This window comes from Geotrypetes seraphini, chromosome 19, assembly GCF_902459505.1.
Source record: "Geotrypetes seraphini chromosome 19, aGeoSer1.1, whole genome shotgun sequence".
Taxonomy (NCBI): Eukaryota; Metazoa; Chordata; class Amphibia; order Gymnophiona; family Dermophiidae; genus Geotrypetes; species Geotrypetes seraphini.
This window is the reverse complement of record NC_047102.1, coordinates 38,534,693-38,562,279: the sequence shown is the minus strand read 5'-3', so window position 1 is coordinate 38,562,279 and position 27,587 is coordinate 38,534,693. Positions and strand designations below refer to the sequence as shown.

The following is a 27,587-nucleotide window of genomic DNA, read 5'->3' as shown; positions in this document are numbered from 1 at the left end:
TGATTGTTGTACATGAAAAAAAATAAGACATCCCCAAAAATAAGCCCTAATGCGTTTTTTGGACCCAAAATTAATATAAGACACTCTTATTTTTGGGGAAGCACGGTAGTATCCACCTCATTCTACTACCTCCAGCAACTATGGAAAATCAGATGATACTTCTCAGAACCAGACTTCTCTCAACTACCCAATGCCTTCATTCCGTTTTCCCATATGGACTACTGCAATGCGCTCCTAAGAAAGCCCCATTGACTACGAGTACAAAATGCCGCCATCCAACTTCTAAAGAATCTTCACATATGCATGTTGTCCATAAGCTGCTGATTGACAAATGATGTATATTCAAAGGCCTAGTAATGGCCTACAAACTTCCATAACATGGTACTGGCCTTTATGGCCCACAAACTTCCGTCCTATGTCCCGAATCGACTGCTTCGCTCACAAGAAGAAAACCAATTTGCACACACCAATCACCTTGAGACCGCCCAGATCTTACATTACCTATCGTGCCTCTGGAACAAACTATCTATCGCATAAATCATTAGGTCTACTGAACTTCAGGAAGGCAATAAAAATTCACCTCTTCCCTTGACCCTCAACGGGAGTGCACAATCCAAATTTCCCAGACCTTATGAAAAACGGCACCAACCCTTCACTGTCTCAAGTGCACTAATGTGCTTCATCCTATGTGCCATGTACTGCTGCATTTTGTATTGCCTATCATATAATGCTCTACTGTACCAAGTCCCCTCTGGTGGTATAATGTTTAGCCTCAACTGCTATGCATACAATGTTTTCCCACTTACATCATATCTACCACACTATGTTTGCCATACTATGTCTACCATGCTACCATTTTTTCATGCTATGTCTGCCACACAATATTTGCTGTTCCATGTCTACCGTGCTAGGTTTTATCATGCTATGCTTGTCTTATTATTTTTGTCATGTCATGTCAATCTAGGTTAGCCATGCTTGTAATATTATTTTTGCCTTGCTATGTTTTGCTTTACTATGCTCATTATGCTATGTATCACTATACCATGTTTAGTCATATTATGTTTTACCATGCTTTGTTAACTATGTTTTTACCATTTTTGTCAGACAATGTTCTGCCATGCTATGTTTGCCATCACTTTATATAAAGTACGTAAACTTGTAATTCATTCTGAGCTCTTCTGGGAGAATGGGATATAAAACCAAATAAATATACCTTTTATTTTTTTTCTTTCAGCTTAGCTGAGAGACGGAGAAATTCTTCAGTCAGACACAGACTGAAATGAAACCAAAAGGCAGGCGAAGCCCACTCATAGGGTGTGGCTTCAAGACTACTAGACATATCTACAAGAAAGATAACTGAGGTAAGAACCTAATCTTCTTTCTAGTATCCTGAGTCTAGGGTGGGACTACTGAGCCTGCCTTCAATACTGAGGACTCAAAGTGGCGTCCTTCCTGGCTGCCATGTCTACTCCATAGAACCTGATATAGGTATGAAGAGTATACCATGTTACTGCTCTACAAATCTCCATGGGTGAGACAGCCCAAGCCTCTGCCAACGAGGTAGCCACCCCTCTGGTGGAGTGTGCCTTCAATATGATTGGTAGCTGCTTAACCCAGCCCACATATATAGAGAAAATTGTCATTTTAATCCATCTGGATATCAAGGCCTTGGATGCAGACCTGCCTTTCTTAACATAACTGGTCAGAATGAAAACGTATTCAGAGACTCAAAATTCATTGATAACTTCAAGGTAGCAAAGAAGCGCTCTTCTGACATCAAGCAAATGCAACATTTTGTCCTTGTCCTTCAATCCCATAGACTGAAAGGCAGGCAAATTGACTTCCCAACTGACATGAAAGGCAGACTTCTTTCGGTAAAAAGAATAGAATCATGCGCAAAGACAGCCCTTCTTCCATAATCTTAAGAAAACAGCCCCTTGCAAGAGAGAGTTTGTAACTCACAGACTCGTCTTGCTGATGTAATCGCTACCAAGAAAACCGTATTGATTGTCGGATCTAACAGGGAAGTCTCCTCTAAGGGCTAATATAGAGTCTAACTGAGACCTTGCAAAATGGTATTAAAGGTTCCAGGATGGGAATGATGGATGCACTGGAGGACGAGACCTGAGAGCCTCTTTAAAGAATCTTGCCACATCTGGGTGAAAGGCCAGAGACGCTCTTTCTCTCCGAGCTTGGAAACGTGAAAGGCCTGCTAACTGCACTTTCAGCAATCTGATCGACAGACACTTCTCAAGTCACTCTTGCAAAAAATCCAGGACTACCAAGATCGGGGCTTGTAAGGGCTCCACACTGATCTAAGAACACCCCTGTCGGAAAGTCTTCCTCGCCTTGGCATAGCAAGCCACAGCTGAGGGCTTATTGGCTCTAAGCAGTCTAGAAATGACCATCTCTGAGTATCCCCTTCCTTACTAGGGTAGCCCACTCAAGAGCCATGCCATAAGCCCAAAACGATCTGGATTCTCTATGGGGATCAGGCCCTGAGTCAGGAGATCTGTCTGAACAGACAACCTGAGACCTTAATCTCTCTTTAGGCAAGCTAGGCCCGCACATCATGGTCTGTAGGACCGACTGGGTGCCATTAGGATAGTCATCCCTGGATGACTCATGATCCTGCGAATAACTCGACCAAGCATGTGCCATGGGGGAAACATGTACAAGAGTCCCTTTTCCGGCTGGACCAAACACATCCAACCAACCCTGTGCTTCCGGGCTCATATCTTCAACTGAAAAGTAATCCACATCTGTGTTTGCCACTCAGGCCATGAGATCCATCAATGGGTGCCTCCACTGCTGAACAATGGCACTAAACGACTGTGCACCACTTCCCAGGGTCGAGCGTCTGCCAACTGAGCTAGTCGGCTTGAACATTCTCCACTCCCGCAACATGTGGGACAGAGAGCTTGTAGATGAGCTTCTTCCCACCATAAGAGAAGCTGAGCCTCTAGACGTAACAGGGTACTCCTGGTGCCTCCTTGTCGGTTGACATAGGCCACTGCTGTTTCACTGTCCGAGATCACCCTGACTGCCTTGCCTTCCAGGAACTTCTCCAGGGCCTACAAAGCCAGCTGAATGGCTCTGAGTTCCAGGAAATTTATGGACCACTTTTGCTGGGTTGTGGACTAATAAACCCTGAACTGAGTGTCTGCTGCAGTGACACCCCAACCTCCCCCCAATTGTAAAGGCTGTATTCGGTTGTTAGGATCTCCTAGGAGGATATACGGAGTGCCATGCCCTTTGAGAAGGAAGCTATCTGCAGCTACCACCATAAGCTGTTCCTTGCTTCCAGTGTCAATGGAAGCGGTTGCTGAAGCAAATCTGTCTGAAGAGTCCAGCAGGATAGGAGAAGGTCTTGGAGGGGTCTCATATGTATCATGGCCCAAGGGACCAACTCTATGGCTGCTACCATCGACCCCAGGACCTACAAATAATGCCACACCACTGAAATTGGACTCAGTAGCAGGTCCGATGTCTGTTTCTGGAGCCTCTGTTTGCATGGCTCTGGAAGAAAAACCTGGCCTATAACCATGTCAAACAGAACATCCAGGAACTCCAAGCACTGGATCAGCTTTAAGTGACTCTTCTTGAAGTTTATTATTCATTCCAATTCCTGCAGGAGTTGGACCACTCTCAAGACTGCCAGTTTGCCCTCTTCCTTGGACAAGGCTCTGATTAGCAAATCATCCACATATGGGTGCACGTGGATTCCTGCCTTGCACAGGTGTGATGCGACCAGCACCATCACCTTGGTAAAGGTGCTGTAGCAAGGCCAAAAGAGTGGAGAATTGGAAATGCTGCTCCAGTATATAGAACCACAAGTACCTACTGAGAACCAGAAAAATAAGAATGTGGATAAAGGCATCCATCAAATCAAGGGAGGCAAGAAATTCCCCAGGTACCACCACCATAATGATTGAACAGTCTCTATGTGGAAGCATCGCCTGTTCAGCACAGCATTGACCTCCAGTCGTCTGAGCCTTTCTTGGCACTATGAAGTATATGAAGTATCTGGCCGAGACAGAGTCTTCATTTGGAACTGGCTCTATGGCACAAGATCCAGAAGCCTTTGCAACATTGCCAAGATTAAGAGGGCTCTCTCCGGACAGCCAGGGAATCTACAAAGAGATACAGAAGGGGAGCACAGAACTCGATCTTGTAACATTCTCTAATAACCTCCAGGACTCAACGATCTGCGCCTATCTGTGCCCAGGCCGTCCAGTAAGTCAACAGCCTGCCCCCTATCTGGGGGGGGGAGGTGTGGCCTCCAACCTGACGTCATGTGCTTTCTTGGAGGTTGGAGAGGGGCAAGAGCCACAGGCTTCCTGCCTTCTGCCCCTGCTGAACCTCTGTCATGACCCCTGAAAGGACCTCTGTGTTGCATGGCCTCCCGCATAAAAACAGAATCTTTAAGAGCTTCAAAAACATCCGCATCCTAAACTCCAAGCCTCCCAGGGCCTTAGGGCAAATGTCCGTAACATTGGCCATCAGGTCAATTAGACCCTTTCTAAATAGCATTTATCCCTTGAAGGGATGCCTGCCGAGGGTGGCCTTAGAAGCCGAGTCTCCTGCCCACTGTCTGATCCAGAGCATCTGCCGGGCAAAGATAGAATAGGATGACACCTTACTCATGACTCTTATGTCATATAAAGAGTCTGAGCAAACTTGCTCGCAGAAGAAAAACCGAGGGGGCAGGAGCAAGCCTACTGGGAAGGAGGCAGAGTTGAAAAATGAGTAATATTCTGCAAGCAACTTGCGGGTTCAGATGCATAACCCTAGCATTCAGAACTACTAGACACATTGCACTAGAATGGCCCCTCCTGTCAGTTAAGCATTAAGACTTTTTTTTTTCTGAGGTAAAGGGGTACTAGGGGAAACTATTTGTACTAGTTGTTTGGAAAGGAATAACTTTTCTAATTATAAAACTTTACTGAATTTTGTAACATTAATCCATCCATGAAAACACACTAACCAATTATCGTAATTACCAACCAAGGTAAGGAATAATCTTAATTTTATTTTATCAAGGAGCCCATGAACTTATTTCAGCACTATGCTTGCTACATTTTTCATAGCAAATCATTTATTACACTGAAAAAGTGCAAATTTTTAGAACACGTTTCTTAATGTTATTTTATTAGATCAATCACATTGCTCTTGTTCTAAAGAGAAGTATATTATGATCACCATCACCATTCTGTTATAAGTCCTTGCAATTTGCCTGACATAGACAGTTCGGTATACCTCTATCTTTATCCATGATAATTAGAGGCAAGAATTTAAGACGTTACTATTTTTCACTAAGCAGTTTCTTCCTGCTCCTTTCTACTTCTAGTTAAGTCAGAAGTAGGGCTGGGCACTGGCACCATAAATCTTCACTTGCAATTTTATTTCCTAATTTTACACCCCTCACCCTTTTTTCCTACAATAGCTAGGCTGACCATTGCAGCGATGGTACTGGACCATGAAGGACACGCCAGCACGGCGGAGCATGCACCCTGAATCAGTCAGACTTTGTGAATGGAGATGGCGCCATTTCTCTGGCTTTGTTATTGTTTGGCATTTCAATAAAGACTAGTTAAAAAAAAAAAGGACTGCTTTAAATGCCTCCCTCTAACCATCACGTCTCAGAGAAAATCCTACTAAGCCAGTTGAAAGTACGAGTCAAATTCTCACCTATCATTCCATTCACTGTTCCGAACAGCACTGAGCCCTGGGTGGGTGTGGAAGTTTCGCCCAGATTCTGCATGACAAGTGAACCATGACAGAATACATTAACAAACTCGCCCAGGTGAAACAGACCCACTTCCTGCAGGTGTTGCCGTTCTTCATCTGTTGTAGCAGCACTGCAAGAGGGGAAAACAAGGATAAATGTAAAAATTAAATATATATTATTTAGGCTTATGCAACCAATCTACAAATACATTTTTTAAAGTTCCTTTTCCAAGCAATAATTACAATATAATATATAAAAACACCAAAATACTAGGCAAGATAATTTACGAGACATGCCTCACAAAATATATTACATAGATACAAGAAATCATGATACACTACAATCCAAAGTATTGATCAAGTGGCCTCTAAATCTGTTAACCAACTAAATCTGATTAGATATTTTATCCACAAATATTTCACATCTGTACACTACACACATGAAATTCATCAGCTGTATACATTCATAAATTGCCTCTTTCCAGCTATAAAAAGAAATTGTTTTACTTCTAATGAAAGATTAGGTGTTTACCTGGATAATCTTCTTTCTGTTAATACACACATAAGGTGATCAATCTGTGTTCGTGAACTGTTGCAGAAGGATGTCAATCACATCTTTCAGCTTTTCCTTCACCAGTGGAGCATAGTGCCCTCTTCAGTTTGCACCAAAGCAATCGATCTCCACTGTAACAGAAGAGAGGAGGGACATGGAGAACTTCTCCAGAGATATACATTTCTGTTCTGCTCTGTAACTCATGGAAATAATAATTAGCAAGAACTTGCAACACAGATGTATTAATGAACCAACCTGCTGTGTACAACTAGAACACATAAGGATCTCCAAAGCAAACCAAACTCATTACTTTGTTAGTAATTTATTCATACATGTTCATCCAACTGTCAGAAGAACTCCAGTTTCAGAGCATAGAGTTGTCCAAGGCTGAAAGCAGACGAACTGCAAAAATCACAGGGTGAGCTGTACAGACTCCTATGCATATTAACAGAAAGAAGCTTATCCAGGTGAGAACCTAATCTTTCATTCCATTACATAAACACAAGAGTTTGCACGCTAGGTGATGTACCAAAGCAGTGTCAGATGTCTAGGGCAGGACAGATGAGCCTACCTACAAAATCAAGGACCCAAAAGTGGCATTCTCTTGGGCCACCATGTCCACTCTGTAGAACAGTGTGTCTCAAACTTTTTTTTTACCTCTGGAACACTAAACCGAGCAAATGTTTTCCATGGCACATTATAACTGAAATTATAAAATTGCAACACCAACAAAAAATTATATTTTCGAGTTATTTATTTAAAGTTCTTTAAACTATGTATGGGTAACTGTAACAACGGTGAAACTAAAGTAGATAGAATAGAATGTGCTTATTTTTGGGTGCAAATTAACTCAAAACAAGGCTCGATAGTTGACAAGCAAGCACAAATTTCATCATCCACCATCTGCAGTTGTTCTCTTTTTTTTTTAATTTAATTTCTGTCAGAGCAGAAAATCCAAGTTTGCAAAGGTAACAAAGTCTTGATTGCTTTGTTGCTCAAGTTAGGATAACTACTGAATAAAAAAATAAAAAAAATTACTTGCCATTAAGTTTCTTCTTTTTTTTAATTCTTTCTTCATTTTTAGAACTTACAATAAGTGTATAAACAAAGGAGAAATTAGGTTCTTACCTGCTAATTTACTTTCTTTTAGCTTCTCCAGACCAGTAGAGGTTAACTTTACGAATGGGTATATATCTAATCATGACCAGCAGGTGGAGACTGAAAACAAAACTTTGGGACAGTATATCCTAGCCCCTCCTCTCTATTTCCCTCAGTCTGCCGAATAGCCAAGCAGAACCAAGAACTGGAAAACAACAGAGAGAAAAAACAATACTCCGAAAGGAGTAACAAGTAACAAACCCAAAATGCTGTTGGAAAATGCAGAAGAGAAATTCCCGAAGGAAGAATGTCCCCACAGCTCGCCAGCTAAGCCAGCCGAGCCACAGCCGCTGTTCTTCAATTCTCCCCGGCCCTAGAAAAATACTAGAACCCGCAGCAAAAACCAAAAACTGCCCGCGCAACAGCCCCAACAACAACAACAACAGACAGGGTGGGGACCTCTACTGGTCTGGAGAAGCTAAAAGAAAGTAAATTAGCAGGTAAGAACCTAATTTCTCCTTCTTTAGCACTCTCCAGACCAGTAGAGGTTAACTTTACGAATGGGACGTACCAAAGCAGTCCCTCTCACGGGCGGGACCCCCGAAGGGCCGATACCAGTACACGCTCACCGAACACCGCGTCCCGACGCGCCTGCACATCAACCCGATAATGACGGACAAAGGAATGCAAGGAGGACCAAACCGCAGCCTTACAAATATCCACAGGGGGCACGAGCGACGACTCAGCCCAAGAAGCCGCCTGACCCCGTGTGGAATGAGCCTTGAGAAACTCCGGAACCGGCTGCTGTTTCAGAAGATAAGCGGAAGCAATCGTCTCCTTGATCCAGCGCGCAATAGTAGCCTTAGAAGCGCCAGCTCCCCGACGAGAACCCGCCAGGAGGACAAAGAGATGATCGGACTTCCGGAATTCCTGGGTCCGCTGCACATAAGAGCGAAGGACCCGACCGACATCCAACTTGCGCAGCTGCCGTTGCTCAGAAGAGCCCTCCCGACTACCCAAGACCGGGAGAACCACCGATTGATTGACATGAAAAGGAGAAACAACCTTAGGCAGAAAGGAAGGAACAGGCCGCAAGACGACCCGTTCCCTAGAAAACTCCAAGAAGGGAGTCCTACAAGAGAAAGCCTGCAGCTCAGAAACACGCCTAGCAGAAGTAATGGCCACCAAAAAGACCGCCTTCAAAGTAAGGTCCTTCAAAGAACAGTCGTCCAAGGGCTCGAAAGGCGGACGCACCAAAACAGAGAGAACCAGATTAAGATCCCAAGAGGGAACCGAGGGCCGAAGGGGAGGCCTAAGCAACTTGGCCGCCCGCAAAAACCGAATCACATCAGGAAGCGCCGATAAACGCTGACCTGACACCAACCCTCGAAAAGCCGACAGGGCCGCAAGCTGAACCCGGAGAGAAGACCAAGCCAGGCCTCTATCCAGGCCATCCTGCAAAAACTCCAGAATGGAAGGCAGAGAAGCGCGAAAAGAGGTCACTCCCCGCGCCCGACACCATTCCTCAAAGAGACGCCAAACCCGCACATAAGCCCGAGAGGTAGAAAGCCTCCGGGACCCCAACAGTGTAGAAATCACCTTGTCTGAATATCCCTTCTTGCTAAGGCGACCCCTTTCAAGAGCCATGCCGTAAGACAGAAGGGAGACGGGTCGAACATGGGAATGGGACCCTGCCTCAGAAGGTCGTCCGAGAGAGGCAGAGGAAGAGGATCCGCTACCAGGTGCCTCACCAGATCCGCATACCACGGACGGCGAGGCCAATCCGGCGCCACCAGCACCACCAAACCCGGATGGTAAACAATGCGAAGAAGCACTCTGCCCACCAGCGGCCAAGGAGGGAACACATACAACAGCCCCTCCGTTGGCCACGGCTGGACCAGAGCATCCAGACCCTCGGCCAGACCGTCCCTGCGACGACTGAAGAAGCGGGGCACCTTGGCGTTGCCACCCGTGGCCATCAGGTCCATCAGGGGCTGCCCCCAAGCCTGCACTATCAACTGAAACGCCTCGGCGCCGAGACACCACTCTCCTGGATCTAGGAAGTGACGACTGAGGAAGTCTGCCTGAACGTTGTCTACTCCGGCTATATGAGAGGCCGAGAGGTCCAGCAGATGGGATTCCGCCCAAACCATGAGCAGAGCCGCCTCCTGCGCCACCCGAGTGCTCTTGGTGCCCCCCTGACGATTGACATAAGCCACCGCCGTGGCATTGTCCGACAGCACTCTGACTGACTTGCCCCGCAACAGGGAGTGGAAAGCCAACAGCGCCAGACGGACCGCTCTGGTCTCCAACACGTTGATCGACCAGGCGGCCTCCTCCGCGGACCAGGTGCCCTGAGCTGAGTGACCCAAACACTGAGCCCCCCAACCCAGGAGACTCGCATCCGTCAGGAGCACCGTCCACTGCGGGAGATCCAGACCCACCCCCTGAACTAGGTGAGGGGTCTGGAGCCACCAACGCAGACTGCAGCGCGCCAAGCCTCGTAGGGGAACCGGAACATCCATCCCGTGCCTCTGGGGAGACCACCTCCGGAGCAGAGCATACTGGAGAGGACGCATGTGGGCCCGCGCCCACCTCACCACGTCCAGGGACGCCGCCATCGACCCCAAGACCTGGAGGAAATCTCGCGCCCGAGGACACCGGGACGCCAAAAGCAGGCGAATCTGAGATTGCAATTTGCTCACCCGGCCCTCTGGGAGGAAGACCCTCCCCAAGGAGGTGTCGAACAGCACCCCTAGGTACTCCAGACGCTGAGCCGGGACCAACCGACTCTTGGCAAGGTTGACCACCCAGCCCAGCGACCGGAGAAACTCCACCACCCGAGCAGTAACCCGGGAACTTTCCTGCAACGACTTTGCCCGAATTAACCAGTCGTCCAGGTAGGGGTGTACCAGGATGCCCTCCGACCGCAAGGCTGCCGCGACGACCACCATCACCTTGGTGAACGTCCGCGGAGCCGTGGCCAGCCCAAAGGGAAGCGCACAGAACTGAAAGTGCCGACCCAAGATCGCAAAGCGCAGGAAACGCTGATGAGAGGCCCGAATGGGAACATGCAAGTAGGCCTCCGTCAGATCGAGAGAAGTGAGAAACTCCCCCGGCTGAACCGCCAGAATGACCGACCGCAGAGTTTCCATACGGAAAGAGGGAATCTTGAGAGCCCTGTTGACCCCTTTCAAATCGAGGATGGGCCGAAAAGTCCCCTCCTTCTTGGGCACCACAAAGTAAATGGAGTACCTGCCCGTGCCCCACTCTGGAGGGGGCACCGGAACAACTGCCCTGAGATCTATCAAGCGCTGAAGGGTCTGGCGAAAAGCCTGCGTCTTCACCGGAGTCTGACATGGAGAAGCGAGGAAAAAATCCGGCAGAGAGCGGGCGAACTCCAGGGCATAACCGTCCCGCACCACCTCCAGGACCCACTGATCGGACGTGATCTCGGCCCATTTGGGGAAAAAATCTCGCAGCCGGGCCCCCACCGGAACCAAAGGGGGCGCCGGCAAGGCGTCATTGTGCAGGACGGGAAGCGGGGGAACCGGCGGAGGGATTCCCTGCCCCCCGACGGGCCCCCCGAAAGGGCTGCGTGCGCTGGAAGAACCGACCCCGGGAAAAACCCGGAGACTGGAAAGAAGCAGCCCCACGCCCCGGGCGATACTTGCGAAAATCCCGCAAACGCCCCCGGGCCGCACCCCCCCGAGACGCCGGGCGGGCACGGTCCTCCGGCAGACGGGGAACTTTCGAGTCCGACAGAGTCTGAATCAACTTATCCAAGTCCTCTCCAAACAAAAACGACCCCCGAAAGGGAAATTTAGTAAGCTTAGCTTTGGACGCAGCATCCGCCGCCCAAGCGCGCAGCCACAACACACGCCTTGCGGCCACGCCAAAAGCCATAGACTTAGCCGAGCTCCGCACCAAGTCATAGAGAGCATCTGAGAGGAATGAGGCCGCCATCTCAATCTTCGCAACCTCCTGATCCACCAGAGACCAGTCGTCAGACTCTCGATCCAAGACCCGCTCCGCCCACCGAAACACGGCGCGAGCGACCAGTCCCCCACAAATAGCCGCCTGGACCCCAAGGGCCGAGACCTGAAAATTTTGCTTAAGGAGGCCCTCCAATTTGCGCTCCTCAGGGTCTCGCAAGGCAGAACCGCCCTCAACAGGCACGGTATGCCGCTTGGAAATCGCCGAGACCACCGCATCCACGACCGGCGAAGCTAACGTAGCCCGATCCCCTTCAGGAATGGGATACAGGCGAGCCATGCTGCGCGCCAGCCGAAACGGCGTCTCCGGCGTTTTCCACTGCTCCAGAATAATATCCCGAATATCCTGATGCATAGGAAAAGAGCGGGAAACGGAACGGATCCCCCGCAACAGGGGGTCCCCCACACGCGGAGTCTCCGGCGGCGCGTCCTCAAAACGCAAGACCGAAGAAACCTGCTGAATAAGGTCAGGCAGCTCATCTTTCTGAAAAAGACGCACCACAGACGCCTCGTCACTGGAGAACGGGAAATCCGACAACCCGCCGCCAGCTTCCGTCCCCTCCAGAGAGTCCTGGAATTCCTCAGAAGGGTCCAGGTCCTCCTCCAAACCGACCCGATCCTCCGACCACAAATTCTCGTCCCACGACACCCGCGGACGCTTGGACAAGGTAGGCGGCGGAGGGGACGTCACGCCAGACGAAAGAGGCAAAGCCGCAGGAAGCGCGGAGGAAAAACCACCCCCCGAGACCCCCTGGGCGCAACCGGGACCCCCAGCCGCCTGAAAATAGGCTCTGCATAAAGAAAAGAAAAAATCAGGAGAAAACCCCCCCGAGGGTCCCAAGGGACTCCCTGCCACAGCAGGGGACCCAGCAGAACCTTGCCCCTGCATAGTCAAAACAGGGGGAAGGTCACCTGAGGTGGAAGACAAAATGGAGGGGCCAGACAGAGAAGATGGCGGTTTTCCCGCCAAAAAAGCTCCCTCCATAGCCTGAAGCGGCTGAGAAACCTGAATAGTCTCAGCCGCTAAAGCAGGCAAGCCGGCATCAGCTGTCAAAAAATCAGCTGAGAGGGAATCCTCTACAACCCGACCGTCGGCGGTCTGGGGATTCCCTCCGTGGGCGGACGGAGAAGACCGGGCTTCGCCACCGTTCCCTGCCGACTCGCGAGGCACCATCGGCGGGGAGCTCTGGGCGCCTGCAGCCGCTGCCGACGGAGCTCCTCCACCGCCCCGGCCTGAACACCGCTTGCACAGGCCGGCCGCGAGTGCCTCGCGTCTGGAGCACAATGAGCACTTTTTCCCTTTAAAAGTGCTCATTGCTCCATACGCGACCTAGCTGTAAAAAAGTGCCGGTTAGTTGAAAAAATACAGTAAAATACAGTTTTCTTAAAGGGATACAACCCTCCAGACCAGCACTACCTCAGGATTTTTTTTTTTTTTTTTTTACAGAACAGACTCCACAGGCTCTCAAAGCAATAGTCTTGCTTGATTTAGGGGGCAAGGCTTATTGCTGAGGCTCCTCTAAAAAAAATGTGGGGAGGTGGAGGAAGTGGGGGGAGGGACCCCGCTCGTGACCCGCCGGGTTTGACACCCCCGAGGTCGGACGAACCCCCAAACAGAGTCCGTCCAAGCTCCGTCCGGCTAAAAACAGGGACAAAAAACACCTTAAACAAATTCCAACAGCCCTACCAAGGGAGATGGGTACAGATCACTCAACACCTGCTGGAGACTGAAAGAAGACTGAGGGAAATAGAGAGGAGGGGCTAGGATATACTGTCCCAAAGTTTTGTTTTCAGTCTCCACCTGCTGGTCATGATTAGATATATACCCATTCGTAAAGTTAACCTCTACTGGTCTGGAGAGTGCTAAAGAATAAAAACATTTTTAACTTAAATACAACACTTAATAATCTACCACCATCACTTTCATGAAGGACCAGGGTGCCATCGCCAATCCAAAGGGCAGTGCCACAAACTGGAAATGCTGCCCCAGAACATGGAACCGCAGATACTCCAGTTGAGCCAGGAAAATAGGAATGAGGAGATACGCATCCGTCAGATCCAGGGAGGCTAGAAACTCACCCGGCGCCACAGACGCAATCACTGCGCGCACCGTCTCCTTGTGGAATCGAGGAACCTTCAGGGCTGCATTGACTGCCTTGCGGTCCAGAATTGGTTGCCAATCATTGAATCCTGTCTTTGGAAAGATGAAGTATATCGAGAATCTCCCAGAGCCTAAGTCTCGCTCTGGCACGGGGCAACTGCTGCAAGATCCAAAAATCTGCAGACTGTGGCTTGCACCCGAACCATCTTCTCAGGGCGGCCCACAGAGGAATCCAGAAAATACAGTCAGAGGACAGAGAAACTCCAATTTGCAGCCATCTTTGAGAACCTCTAGACCTCAGCGGTCAGAGGTAATGGCCTCCCATTCTGTTAGAATGCCGACAACTGCCCCCCAAAGCGCAGAGGAAGAGACAGCGGCCTGGCGTCAGAAATGTTCCAGCAGTTGGTAATGGAACTCATGTGGGATGGGGTTATACTAGACTTAGTGCTTACAAACGGGGAAAGTGTTTCTGATATTACAGTGGGTGATCATCTGACATCCAGTGATCACTGCATGGTACTGTTTAATATTGAGACGGGTATAGAGAGGACTCATTCAAAAGAAAAGGTTCTAGACTTTTAAAAAACTAACTTTGTTCAGATGGGAGATTACGACAAGAAATTGCTGTCTGGATGGGAACACCTGGAAAGAGTAGAAATGCAGTGGGCAAAACTGAAAGGAGTTATTGTAAAGGCAGCAAACCTTTTTGTGAGGAAAAGAAGGCTGCTTTGGTTCTCAAAAGTAGTAGCTGAGAAGATAAGGAATAAGAGGTTAGCTTCCATAAACAACAAAAGATCGCAGAAAGAGAAGACAACCAAAAATATCTGGAAAAGTTAAGAGAGGCTTGTTGAGAATAAAAACGACAGGGCAGGGTCTGTGCCAGGCTGGAGGAACTAAAAGAAAGAAAATTAGCAGGTAAGAACCTATTTTCTATTTCTTTATCGTCCCTCCAGACCAGCAGAGAAACTGATGGGATGTACCAAAGTACTACCCATCATGGGTGGGACCCCCAAAGGGCCACCACAAGAACACGCTCACCAACACCGTGTCCCAACACGCCTGAACGTATACACATCTACACGCAGAAAAGAATGGAGAGAAGACCAAATCGCAGCTTTACAGATATCCACCGGAGGTACTAGAGAAGACTCAGCCCAAGAAGCTGCCTGACCATGAGTGGAATGAGCTCTGAGAAATTCCAGAACAGGCTTCTTTTGAAGAAGGTACACTGAAGCCATAGCCTCCTTGAGCCATCGCACAATGGTAGCCTTAAAAGCACCATTAAGGCTGGAGCACAATGAGTACTTTTTAAGTTTCTTAAAAGTACTCATTGCGAAAACTGTTTAAAGGGAAAATAAAGTGCTGGTTAGCAATGAAAAATTAATTAACCCTTCAGACTGGCACTGCCTCGGGACTTTTTTTTTTTTTTTCAACAAAACTTTAATTTAATGTGACTGGCTCTCAAAGCTATATGCCTTGCCAGTAGTTGGTGGCAAGACTTACAGCTGAGGCACTTCTAAAGAAAAAAATTGGGGGAGGTGGGGGAAATGGGGGGAGGGACTAAACCAATCAAGTATGGACCCCCCGAGGTTGGACAGATACCCGAAAGGGTACTCTCTCAAGCTCAATCCGGCACCACAACCAGGAACAAAAAGGCCAATTTAAACAATATCCAACAGCCCTACACTAAACCAGGGAAAGATTGCTTAGGCTTTTCACCTCCACCTGCTGGAGACTGAGAGCAGACTGATTGTACTTGGGACTGCATAGTCCACTTATACTACAGCTAAAAGTTTGTAACTCAGTCTCCACATGCTGGTTGAGGTGAGCTATAACCCATCAGTTTCTGTGCCGGTCTGGAGGGACAATAAAGAAGTTGAATTTCTCAGCAATTTATAAGAAAAAACAAAATGAATACCTTTTTCCAATACCTGATCGAATGAACATAATGAATATGACATCCTCCATACTAGAGAGTTGCGCGGGGACAGAAATCCCACCCGTCCCCACCCGTCCCCGCCAAAATCCCACCCATCCCCACCCGTCCCCGTGAGGAATCCCTCCGTCCCCACCCGTCCCCGTGAGGAATCCCTCCGTCCCCACCCGTCCCCGCGAGGAATCCCCTCCGTCCCCACCCGTCCCCGCGAGGAATCCCCTCCGTCCCCACCCGTCCCCGCGAGGAATCCCCTCCGTCACCATCCTTCCCTATAAACTTCAGAAATAGTTATTTTATTTAATTATGCTACTGAATTAAAGGCTCTGGTAGAGACCCATTTACAAATAAGCAAAGAGACTATTAATTTGGAAATATTAATTGGGAAGAATACATACTTTGTAAATGGGTTTCTACCAGAACCTCTAATGTAAATATAAAATATAAATACTCAGCTGATGAGAACCCACAAACTGTCAGCTGAGGACTTCCTTTGCAGTTGGCCTGGGGTCCCTTTTGCCAAGCTTGGCAGGCAGCAGTAGCGTCCCTGAGTCACAGATGCTGGCACCTCAGTGGCTCATGGATGCTGCCAGCGACTGCTGCGCTTGGTGGAGGGGAGTTCTGACCATCTCTAGAGGAGGTCCTCTGCTGGCGGTGCTTGGGGATCCCCACCAGTCACAGCAAGGGCCAACAAGTACTTCAACACTAGAAATAAAACCAGAAATGCATTTCCTTTTCTTTTGAACACAAAACAAAGATATCTGCCATATACATTTCCCAAGGCAGATGACTCTATGCAATGTCACCTCGGTAACAAAATACAAAAATAGACAAATACACCCCCTCCCTTTTTACTAAACCACAATAGTAGGTTTTAGCACAGGGAGTTACGCTGAATGCCTCGCGCTGCTCTCAATGCTCATAGGCTCCCTGCGCTAAAAAACAATATTGCGGTTTAGTAAAAGGGAGCCATAGTGCAAAATATAGACAGCAGATATAAATTCTCAAAACAGACACATTTTGATCACTAAATTGAAAATAAAATCATTTTTCCTATCTTTGCTGTTTGGTGATTTCATGAGTCTCTGGTTGCACTTTCTTCTTCTGACTGTGCATCCAATCTTTCTTCCTTTCTTTCAGCCTCCTGTATGTTTCCTCTCCTCCAGACCTCATTCTCTCCCCCAACTTTTTCTTTCTGTCGCCCTGTTCCCCCTTCTTTCTGTCTCTCTGTCTGCCCCCTTTCTTTCTTTCTCCGTGCCCTCCCCCAAGCCACTCGGTTTGCTGCCACCGCCATCGGGGAATAGTCCCCAAGCCACCGCTGTCCCAAGCTTTCCCTGCAGAAGCGTCGCGCTGACCAGCATTCCGCTCCCTGACGTCAATTCTGACGTAGGAGAGGAAGTTCCGGGCCAACAAGGCATTTCTCCTCATTCCATCCAGCCTGAGCCCCATCTCTCCTTGATCCAGCATTTCCCTTCTGTGTCTGTCAGAATTACCATTCCACCTATTTTCCAGCATCACCCTTCTTTGTGTCCATCTCACCTATATCCCTATCTCACCACTTTTTCAGAATCTTCATTTGTCTCTGTCCTTGTCTTTTACCCCATATTCACCATTTGCCCTTTCAATGTCTTTATCTCCCCCCCCCCCCCCCACACACACTTTTTCAGCATTACTTCTATGTCTCTATTTCACCTCCTCTTCATGTCCCCTCTGTATCTCTATCCTTATTCAGAAGGTCCTGCTTACCCTTTCTCTTCTTTGTGTCACTATCTCCATTTTCAGCTTTCCCCCCTTTTCCTTTGTTAATGCACCCTGTAGCCAGAATCTTTCCACCCTCTCTCCACTCCGGCCCAGCCCAGTATGAAATATTTCCTTTTGTTTCTCTCCCCTCTCTCTTCTCCTCCCTCACCCACGAGTCCTGCATCTGGCCCTCTCCCTTCTACCTGCACCTGGCAACACCCCCCTGCTCCGCGGCTCTCTTAAGCAACTCGTCAGCAGCGGTGATCAAGACAAGCTGCCGACATCGAGGCCTTCCCTCTACGAGTCCCACCTTTGTGGAAAAAGGAAGTTGAAACAAGCGGGACTCGCAGAGGGTAGGCCCCGACGTCAGAAGCTGCTGCTGAGTTGCCGAAGAGAGCCGCGGAGCAGGGGAAGGGAGAGGGAGATAGGAAGGCTGTAGAAGCTCCGGAGCATGACACCGAACCCGGCCAGGATGATTTCTTTTTCAGGCTGCTGCTGCCGCTGCCATCCCCCACCCGAAATGACAAAAAACAGCCTAATGCCCGCGTCGGGAAATAGCCATGCTGAGCAGTGAGCTCAGCACGTACACAGATGAAAGCCTTGCTTGCTGATTGGTCCGGCGGCACGGTGGGGCGGGGCCGCCGGACCAATCAGCAAGCAAGGCTTTCATCTGTGTACGTGCTGAGCTCACTGCTCAACATGGCTATTTCCCGACGCGACGCCAGACTTGTAAGCTGCATCGCCAGAATTTAGGTAGGTTGTTTTCATCCCCGTGGGAGTCCCGTGGGCAAGGGGGCGTCCCCGTGGGAGTCCCGTGGGTCAGGGGGGCATCCCCGTGGGAGTCCCGTGGGCCAGGGGGCGTCCCCGTGGGAGTCCCGTGGGCCAGGGGGGGAACCCGCGGGATCCCCGCGGGACCCGCGGGATCCCCGCGATCCCCGTTCCCGTGCAGACCTCTACTCCATACAACTCAGCAGAGATATTTGAACAGTATGAATAAGATATACACTACTGTAAAAGTCATTCCAATACACAAGGTTTCTCCACTTAGACCCAAGCTGTAGAAGAACCTATATCTTGTCTTTGTCCCTTCCACATATTGCCCTATTTTATTTTTTAACTCAAGTTTTAGCATTGTAAACCAACCAGATACTTGTTGATGGTCGGTATATCAAACAGTAAATAAACTTGGAAAGCCATTAATTTGCATGCACAATCACAATCAGGGCTAATAGAACTCTGAAGCTTTTGGGGGTAAGAAATACAAATGCAAGTTATAACTTTTTTCTTTCCTCACCTATCTTTCTGACATACAAAGAGGTTAAAGGCATTTTCTGCTCCAAGAAAATTGTCATCATCCAGAATCTCCACAGCGCTCATCCAGTTTGGGTTAAAATCCCGAGCAATCTTGGAAGTAAAAAAAAAAAAAAAATTTAACAATTAAAAACATATTTTAAAAATACAGCAAGCCCTACAATCAAAGAAATTATGCTCCTAACTTTGGGCTCTTTTTACTAAACGGCAGTAGAAATTTCTACTGTGGATTGGTGAAGCAAATGCTCTGAAGCTCATAGGAATTCTATGAGCATTGCAGCATTTACCTAGCCAGCCCACGCTAAAAAAACTCTACCGCCGTTTAGTAAAACCCAGCATTTGAGAGTTATGTTCCTGAAATGGTCATTCTGAAAATTCACTAAATTTAGGAGCATAAAAAGTGGGTGGTGACAGAATTGGATTAAGAACAGGAAAAATTTAGGATCTTAACATATTTTCAGCACTAGGCTCAAATCTAACTAAATACATGGCAGGCCTAAATTTATAAGCATAAGTTTTAAGCTTCTAAATTAAGGTTCATTTCAGCTTAAAACTTGGCTCCCATGTTTGACTGAAAATAGGTCACAAATTTATGAACCTAACTTAAAAGCATAAATTTAGGAACTGAGCTTTTATTGAATATAGGACTCAACATCTAAGTACCGTATATACTTGAATATAAACCAAGATTTTGGGGTCACAAAAAATGGCCCAAAGATGGGGGGAGTCTCGGTTTATATTCGAGCCACTACCTGACCACTTTGGTACAGCTGTCCTCTTCCTGTAGAACTACAGGGGTATCCTCCCCTCTGAGCAGCTATACGCACCTGCCCCGGAGCCACATATCCACATACAAGCCCCTACCACCCTAGTCACTGATCCCCATATACCCACTGGTGCCACTGCAGATTCTCTGACCTCCATGCAACCCCCAGAGTTGCTGACCTCCATACACTCATGGATTTTGCTCCTGCTGATCCACTGTATGTTGGACCAGGCTGGACTTTGAGCATCTGCACATGCTCAAGGCCTGCTGGCTTCCACCTTCTCCGAGACTCTCGGAAGGAGTAGGAGCCGGCAGACCCTGAGCATGTTCAAAGCTCCACCCAGTTCAACATACAGTGGATCGATGGCAGCACAATCCACAAGTGTATGGAGGCCAGCGGCTCTGGGGGAGGGGCATGGAGGTCAGTGAATCTGCAGCAGCAGCTGCAGCACCAACGGGTATTTGGAGGACAGTGACTTAGAGGGTGGGGGCATGTATTGTGGATAGTGGGGCCCCCCCACACACACACAATAGGCAGGATAGTGACAGTGGCATACCACAGGGGGAGGGGGGGTTCACCTCAGGTGCTCCGATGACTGGCGCCAGCGTCAAGAACTTCTGGGCAGTAGCAGCAGTGTTCTCAATTCACTACTCTTGGCATTGGGCCTTCCTCTCTGCTGGGTTCTGCCTTTTTCGGAAACAGGAAGTAGACAGGACCTGGCAGAGAGGAAGATCCAACGCAGGAAAAGAAAAACCAGGGAAGGGAAAGGAGACAAACGAGAGATGCCAGACTATGGGGAAAGAAAGGATGGAGGAAAAGGAAGGAAGGAGATGACAGGCCCTGGAGGGGGAAGAAGAGATGACAAGGCTGGGGGGAGGGAAGGGAAGGAAACAGATGCCAGACCAGGGAGAAAAGGAGGGAGGGAGGGAAAGGAAAAAGGAAATACCAAAGCATCGGGGAGGGGGGAGGGACAGAGGAGAGAGATGCAAGGGCAGTAGGGAAAGAGACAGATGCTAAACCATCAGGAAGCAAGGGAGAGATGGAAAGGAGAAGCCAGAGCATGGAGGGAGAGGGAGAAATGGACAAAGAAGAGAGGAGAGAGATCCTAGGGAATGGGGGAAGGGAACCAGATGCCAGACCATGGGATGAGTTGGGATGGGAAGGCAGGAAGGAAAACAGTAGGGAGATATACCAAAGAATTGGGAAGGGAGTGGAGACAGAGAAAAATGGAAGGAACAGAGAAAGAGGGCGGATGCTGGATGGAATGGAGAGTGAAGAGAAGATGAGGAAAGCAGAAGCCAGAACTTGTAGCGAAAACAATTTATTTTATTTTATTTTTTTTGTTGCTTTTGAATAAAGTGGTATGGTAGCTGTACTGAAACATTTATACTGGTAAATAGAAAATGGAAATAAGGAAATCTTTTTATTAGACTAATTTTAATACATTTTTTACTAACTTCTGGAGATCAAAATCCCCTTCCTCAGGGGTTTTGCAGTAATAAAAATATTTAATGTTTAAAAAAATTGTGTTAAAACTTATGGCAAGGATGTCTGGTCTTTGAAGATTGGCTCACCAGGATCACCCAAGTTTCTAATCTCGGTTTATATTCGAGTCAACCTTTTTGCCTCCTTTTTGAGGGGGAAAGGCTCACCTCGGTTTATATTTGAGTATATATGCTAAAATAAATAAAATCGTAATCTTTTAAACACAGCCGAGGAAATTTAGGCCATCTGGAGGCAGTAGAGCCTTTACACACAGGTCTGCAGTGCATTTCAAGACTGACCTACAGCCTATATTAACCCAATACCACTGCTTGCTAACTCCTGAATACAGTTCAGAATACTACAGCTGGACCTACTAAAGGTTTAACTATCAAAGTCAAATTTTGGAAGATACACTCACCTCTTCCCCGCCCCCGTTCCATCTTCTCTAAGAGAAAGGATGAGGCAGAATACATACCTCCTCAAAGTTTCCTTCCATGGGTTTGTAGGCAAGCAGCAACACAGAGCGCATTAGGTCTCCCACCAAGATAAAATCTCCCTTTGTTTTCAGATATAATGCCATGATGTTATTGTAGTGGTTACATTCAGTGCGTAATTCTTTCTCTGCAGTCCACTCATACAATCGAACCTGAGAAATGGAAAGGCAGCTCAAGGTAAACATACATCGCTTCATGTGGCCTCTTCTTATACAGCTATATATGAAAAAGAAAAAGCAGAAGCTATATATACTTAGATCATCAGTCTGAGACAGTCAAGCTCGCTTTCATGTATATTATTGAGAAGGGGAAAGGAGGAGACCTACAGGAAAGAAAGGATGTAGAATTTTCTTGCCTTGATATTTCCCTCTGCTCCCACTATAGCCCTCTTCTCATGCTGCCCTGGGCTCTGCTTGCTTACCGTGCTGTTGATACTGGCCAGAAGTTTTCCATTGAATTCTACCATAGAATAAACAGCACCTTTCACTTCCTTCTCAGCAACTGTCTGGAGTTTCCCTGTGAGAAAAGAAACACTACACTGATTTATTTATTTGGATTTAGGAGGAGAGTGTGGTGTTGTGGTTAGAGCTGCAGCCTCAGCACCCTGAGGTTGTGGGTTCAAATCCCATGCTGCTCCTTGTGACCCTGGGCAAGTCACTTAATCCTCTACTGCCTCAGGTACATTAGATTGTGAGCCCACCAGGATAGATAGGGAAAATGTTTGAAGTACCTGTATGTAAATTGCTTTGAATGTGGTTGTAAAACTACAAAAAGGTGATATACAAGTCCCAATCCCTTTCCTCTTTCCTTTATGAAGAGATTCACCCAAGGCGGTATACAGCAAGCAACTCCTGATAAGTTTAGAATTTTTATGAACAAAGACTCACAGATAGGTGCACCCACAGACTCGCCCATCACCACGTGTGGCAAGAAAAAAGCACCACGGGCCTCAAGTGTTGGTGTAAAGACACTAATTTTATTAGAAGACCTAATTAAGGCCATGTTTTGGCAAACTGCCCACGTCAGAGGTCAACTTGTTCCTGCATATATGAACTCAAACTCAGTCAATGATATGATCCACTATGCACAGGTATCTGCAGAAAAGTGTGGAAAACCCTGCACCCCATCCAGTTCAGATTCCAGTTCAAGATCTTGACTATGACCCACAAAATTCTCTCTGCATCTGTTCCCATCTATCTGTTCTCTATTATTGCCCCATACTATCCAGCATGCTCACTGCAATCTGCCTTTGAAACTCATATTTGCACTCCAATCTGTTTATGGCTCCCAATTGCTCTAAGTCTGATCTCTCAAAATCTTTTTTCTGAGCACCAATGAATATAATACAATTGTATCTGATCAATTAGACATCAGGGATTGCAACTTTTGTTACAGTGTATTACATTATCCTTGGTGATACATTTGATATTAAGTACCCCAGAGTGGAGTCATTCTGCTTTTTTTTTTCTTTACTGCTCCATCCTTGTGGAACTCATTGCCACCTGACTTATATAAGGAGCCCTCTTACCTAAGGTTTAGGTCTGCCTTAAGAACATAAGCAATGCCTCCACTGGGTCAGACCTGAGGTCCATCGTGCCCAGCAGTCCGCTCAAGCGGCGGCCCAACAGGTCCAGGACCTGTTCAATAATCCTCTACCTATACCCCTCTATCCTCTTTTCCAACAGGAAATTGTCCAATCCTTTCTTGAACCCCAGTACCGTACTCTGCCCTATTATGCTCTTATCTCTTCCAGAAAGCTTTTGGAACCTCACTTTCTGCACACTAAGCCACAGTGCCCCCCCCCCCCCTACTTGCAGCTAAGTTACAGTAATGATCTTTTATTTCTCTTTCTCTCTTTTTTTTCCTCCATTATTGATGTCATTTTTTTCCTATTTATGATTTTTATTTATATCCCACTTTATACAAAGCGGGTTTCAAAAACACATAAATACACAAATGCACACATTAAAATACATCGCCGTACAAGTACAATCTCATCTAAATAACCCAGACACACAAAGTACACGTTTCACTTCAAAGCTGTAACTCACCTTCAGCGTCTCCTCATTAGGCAGTATATCAAGTAAATTGGAAACAATAATCAATTGTAAACAATATATTGCAGATGGATATCAAGGAGCACCAAGGGACTTGCTCAAGATACCCGAAGTGTCTGTGATGTAACATCCAAGATTCATATCTGTACAGCAGCTGGAGAGTACTATTACTTGGTACATTTTGGTCTTAGTGGGCAGTTTCACCCGTTCTCCCATCCCATAAATGAAAGCACAGCCTGCCTTGGCAATGTGTTGTACAATTTGTAGCTAACACTGACAGAATAAGAAATAATGATTCTAAGAGAATAGAAACTGCCAGCTGCATACGGTTACACATATAAACATTCGAGCACATGTTGGCAGCCTCTTACCATCAGAATACTGGAAGGCAACAATGCGGCCCTGCTTAGGTTCGGCCTCCTCTGGATATACCATCGCTGTGCCCACAATAAAGTAAGTGTTGGTATCTTTTCCAAGCTTGCAGGACACCAGACTCAGTGCATACTCATTTTGCAGAAACTGATGGGCATGGAGCACTGAGGGGGAGAAAGAGAAAGAATGAAGAGGGAAAAATGAAAACAGATGGTGAGAGGGAAACAAACAAAGGAGACAGAGAAAAGTGTTAAACTTGTTTTCACTTTCTGCTCTTTTTCTACAACCAATTACTGAATTACGTTCAGGGATATTATTTGACAAATGCTAGGTCAGAAAGAGTCAAAATCCAAAAGACATATAACTGACCATATGGTCACTTTTATTACAACCGGCTTTTGCAAAAGTTGTCTGCCTTACTGAAACAAAACAAAAATTAAAAAAAAAAAAAAAAAAAATCTTCCCATTCTAACCCCTCCCCACCATCATCATCATCATATAATTTTGTCTTCACTGTGCTCTGTCACAACTCATTGTTGTCAACTATTCTGTTAACTACAGGTCGCATTTTTTGCTTCTACAGCAAGTCTTTCCAAAATCATTTACAAAGAAGTGTGGAAATCTTAATAAACCTGAACATAGACCGGCCTACCTGCTGAGAAGGGATTGATTTCTCCTTGCTGGACGTGATCATAAGAACATAAGAATTGCCATACTGAGACAGACCAAAACTCCATCAAGCCCAGCATCCTGTTTCCAACAGTGGCCAACCCAGGTCCCAAGAACCTAGGTGAATCCCAAGTAGTAAAACAGATTTTATGCAGGTTTAGGGAGAACCTGAGATTTTGGGGGGCATGGGATTCCCATTTTCTCCCCTCGACTCTCTTCTCACAATTTTTATGTTCCTCTTGGAAAATTAAAATTTGTCTTGCACATCAAAACTCTCAACCACTGTCATGGAGAGCTTCCTTACAGCCATCTATTAAAGCACCCATAAGTTCATCTCCTTCCCCATCTCTCTTCAGTAGTTTGGCACAGTTGCATACCTTCAAAGGTGTGTTGGTCTATAATGAGCAAGTTGTGAACCTCTACCTCCTCTCCAAAAGATGTCTCATGTGGGGAGGTGCTGCTAGAGAACAGTTTACTGGAACTCACACTGCTGGAAAGAGCCTGAGGCACAAGGGGATATAGAAAGAAAAATTAATTCTTACCTAATTTTTTTTTCCTCAAGTCTTAGCAGACCAATCTAGAACATGTGGATTATTCCCATCAACCAACAGAGGGAGACAAAGAACAAAAGACAGTGATCTCTGCACTGTAAGGGCACCCTATAGCCTGAATTCCATAATATTTTGATAAAAAATAATAATGGTAATGCAGCTGGACATGACAATAAAATACCTTCTCTCCCTTCCTTATAGAGTCATAAATCAATTGGATTTACCCGCACTCCTCTGCTCATTTTCTTTTGTTTTTTAGAAACAGAACTAACAAGAAAGTAGCAAGCTTGAAACAACCAACCAGGTTTCTGGACTGGTCTGGTGGAACACAAAGAACAAAAATTAGAAGGTAAGAACTAATTTCTCCTTCCTTCCTATCATCACCAGACTAGTCCAGAACATGCAGGATGTAGCAAACCACTTCTCAAGATGGAACTGAGTTAACACCTCCCCTTAAAACTATGGCTTCAAAGGCCAAATCTTTTGCTGCAGCAACATCAATTCTGTACTGCTTGACAAAATATATGAACAGAGGACCAAGCCACCTCCCTACAAAGGCCTAGCAAAACCTCTGCCTTCTTACTTGAGTACTAGCACTAGGCCTTAAAGCAGTGGTTCCTCCACTTGCATCCTGCACTTCGATGCGACTTGAAAGCACCCCAAAACACTGAGACACCTCCTGGTAACAAATCTTCCTATCAAAAGAGAGAGAGAGAGAGAGAGAAGAAACCAAGAGTCATGAGAACTTGCAGATTACAGATGGTCCAAAAATCACTACAGAATAGCAGAGACTCTGGTCATAATCCACTTCACTAGTCCTCTTACATATGGATGTCTAGCAGCACCTGCTCACCTGGGGGATTCATACAGTGGGACAGTGCGAATGTGCAGTTTCTGAATCTCATCAATGGTGCCGATGGTCAAAGTGCTATTGTTGGCCAACGCCAGGCTATTAAAAATAGGAAAGCATCAGTAAGAAACAGTAGGGACAAGGAAACCTATGCAGCAGGGAAATATTAGAGTCAGCAGTACAGTGGCCTATGTCCCAGAGTGCAGGAAGGAAGGATGAAGATAAGCTCTCCTTCCTGTTTACTAAGGTGGGAAGGAGGACTGCTCACCTGTCGCAGGTTATCATGAGTTTTTTCATTTTGGCTAATGTACTGCCTCATAAGAGGAAAACAAACATATTATAGAAGATTTTACTCACCTGTCAGGGTATCCATCTGAGTTAAGAGGGCACATATAGTTCACCTCCTTCAGATTGACATTGGAGAAGACCAGTTTGTGGTTACTGCTATAGATAACCGTGGGTCGATCCGAACAGGCAAAGACGTTAGTGGTGGACAGAGACCGAAAAGTCCTAAGGACAGTAGGCTGTGTGCCAAGTGTTACTTTTTTCCGGTCACTTAGAAGCCCTGAGATAATAGAGATGAGTATGAAACAGAAACATCATTGAGAACATGCTAAATTTCATCAGTTTCACCTCTTTTCTGTCTCTTCAGAACAGTAGCAGCCTCATTCTTGCCTTTTTCCTCACCTGAGTCTACATTCAGTCCAAAGTAGAAGAGGGCTCCATCTCCCAGAGCACAGAGCAGATAATGGCTACTCTCAAATGTAGTCATCAGAATAGAGCGGGGGATTATCTCTGAAGGAAACAGACAGAAAGGAAAGGAACAGAAAAAAATGCTTGTCACCATCAGTCAAGTCCTGAAAGGCTCACAAAAATAGTGCTGGTTGGCTCTTACCTCCTCCCAGCATCTCCTTATGCAGCAACTCAAAGGAAGGCAGTTTCAGGATTCGCGCAGAGATATCAGTCCAGAGGCCAATAGCACAGAGAGGGGACATCCCATTACTCTCCCCCAGAGGTGTGATATCCAGGCAGGCCACCTCATGCTCCATGTCTGTGCAGCTGAGGAGGCACACCAGAAAGTTTATCAGAAAATTCTTTTTGGGTTGGGGTTTTTTTTTGGTGGGGTGGAAGGGACTGTACTTAATGGATTCATATTTTTATGTGAAATCTATTTTATTGAAAAAGGCAATAAACACTCCAAAAAATATACAATCTGTAATTTTTCTTTTGTCTTGCTAAACAGTGTTAATGCCTAATGTAGCCCTTACCTCAACCCAACCTAAAAACTGACAAAATGTCTTATCCAATTTATTTATTTAATTTTATTTATATCCCGTTGTCCCCCCTTCCTAACATCCTCTTGTAGTAGATATATTGGGAGTATCTGTAAGACAAAGCCACTTAGGGAAAATAATCATCTGAAAAAGTCCTATCCTACTACTCAACAATATTGGTAAGATTTTCCAAAGTGCCCGTTGTTTTTGAGTGGAATCTAAAAGACAGTTAACATTAAAAGGCCCAAGAGGTCTAGTACCAGTAGGTAGATGTAGTCCTAAATATTTAAAGAAGCCCTCAGTTCACTGCAGTGAGAAGGAGTCTCCCCATAATCCTTTCAACCCTCAGATTTTAAATAATTCAGGGCAAATCCCCGCATTCAACAAAACTTTCCATTAAAGTCCCTAACGACTCTCTAGGGTTAGTAAGGTGTACAAGCAAGTCATCAGCAAACGCTGGTATTTTAAACTCTCTAGCACAAATATCGACTCCTCATATACCCGGATTAGTTTATATCTAACATAATAAAAGGTCTAGCATTAATAAAAACAATATGGGCAACACCTTGTCTTGTCCCTCAAGAATAACCCACGTTGAGAGTCTGCA

The 27,587-nt window shown here is 46.6% G+C and overlaps 1 protein-coding gene across 4 annotated transcripts in view; it reads right to left on the bottom strand.

Annotated features, from left to right (window-relative positions):
- DDB1 (damage specific DNA binding protein 1) overlaps nt 1-27,587 on the bottom strand; it is a 76,775-nt gene that overhangs the window by 3,583 nt on the left and 45,605 nt on the right. For all 4 annotated transcript variants that reach the window (XM_033927985.1, XM_033927983.1, XM_033927986.1 and 1 more), the window contains 11 exons: nt 26,602-26,765; nt 26,394-26,501; nt 26,064-26,271; nt 25,710-25,805; nt 25,440-25,551; nt 24,683-24,806; nt 23,636-23,800; nt 21,629-21,723; nt 21,189-21,359; nt 18,445-18,554; nt 5,692-5,861 (listed from right to left, as the gene is read on the bottom strand). In XM_033927985.1, coding sequence (XP_033783876.1) covers nt 5,692-5,861; nt 18,445-18,554; nt 21,189-21,359; nt 21,629-21,723; nt 23,636-23,800; nt 24,683-24,806; nt 25,440-25,551; nt 25,710-25,805; nt 26,064-26,271; nt 26,394-26,501; nt 26,602-26,765 — 1,523 coding nt within the window. The remainder of the gene's footprint in view (nt 1-5,691; nt 5,862-18,444; nt 18,555-21,188; nt 21,360-21,628; nt 21,724-23,635; nt 23,801-24,682; nt 24,807-25,439; nt 25,552-25,709; nt 25,806-26,063; nt 26,272-26,393; nt 26,502-26,601; nt 26,766-27,587) is intronic.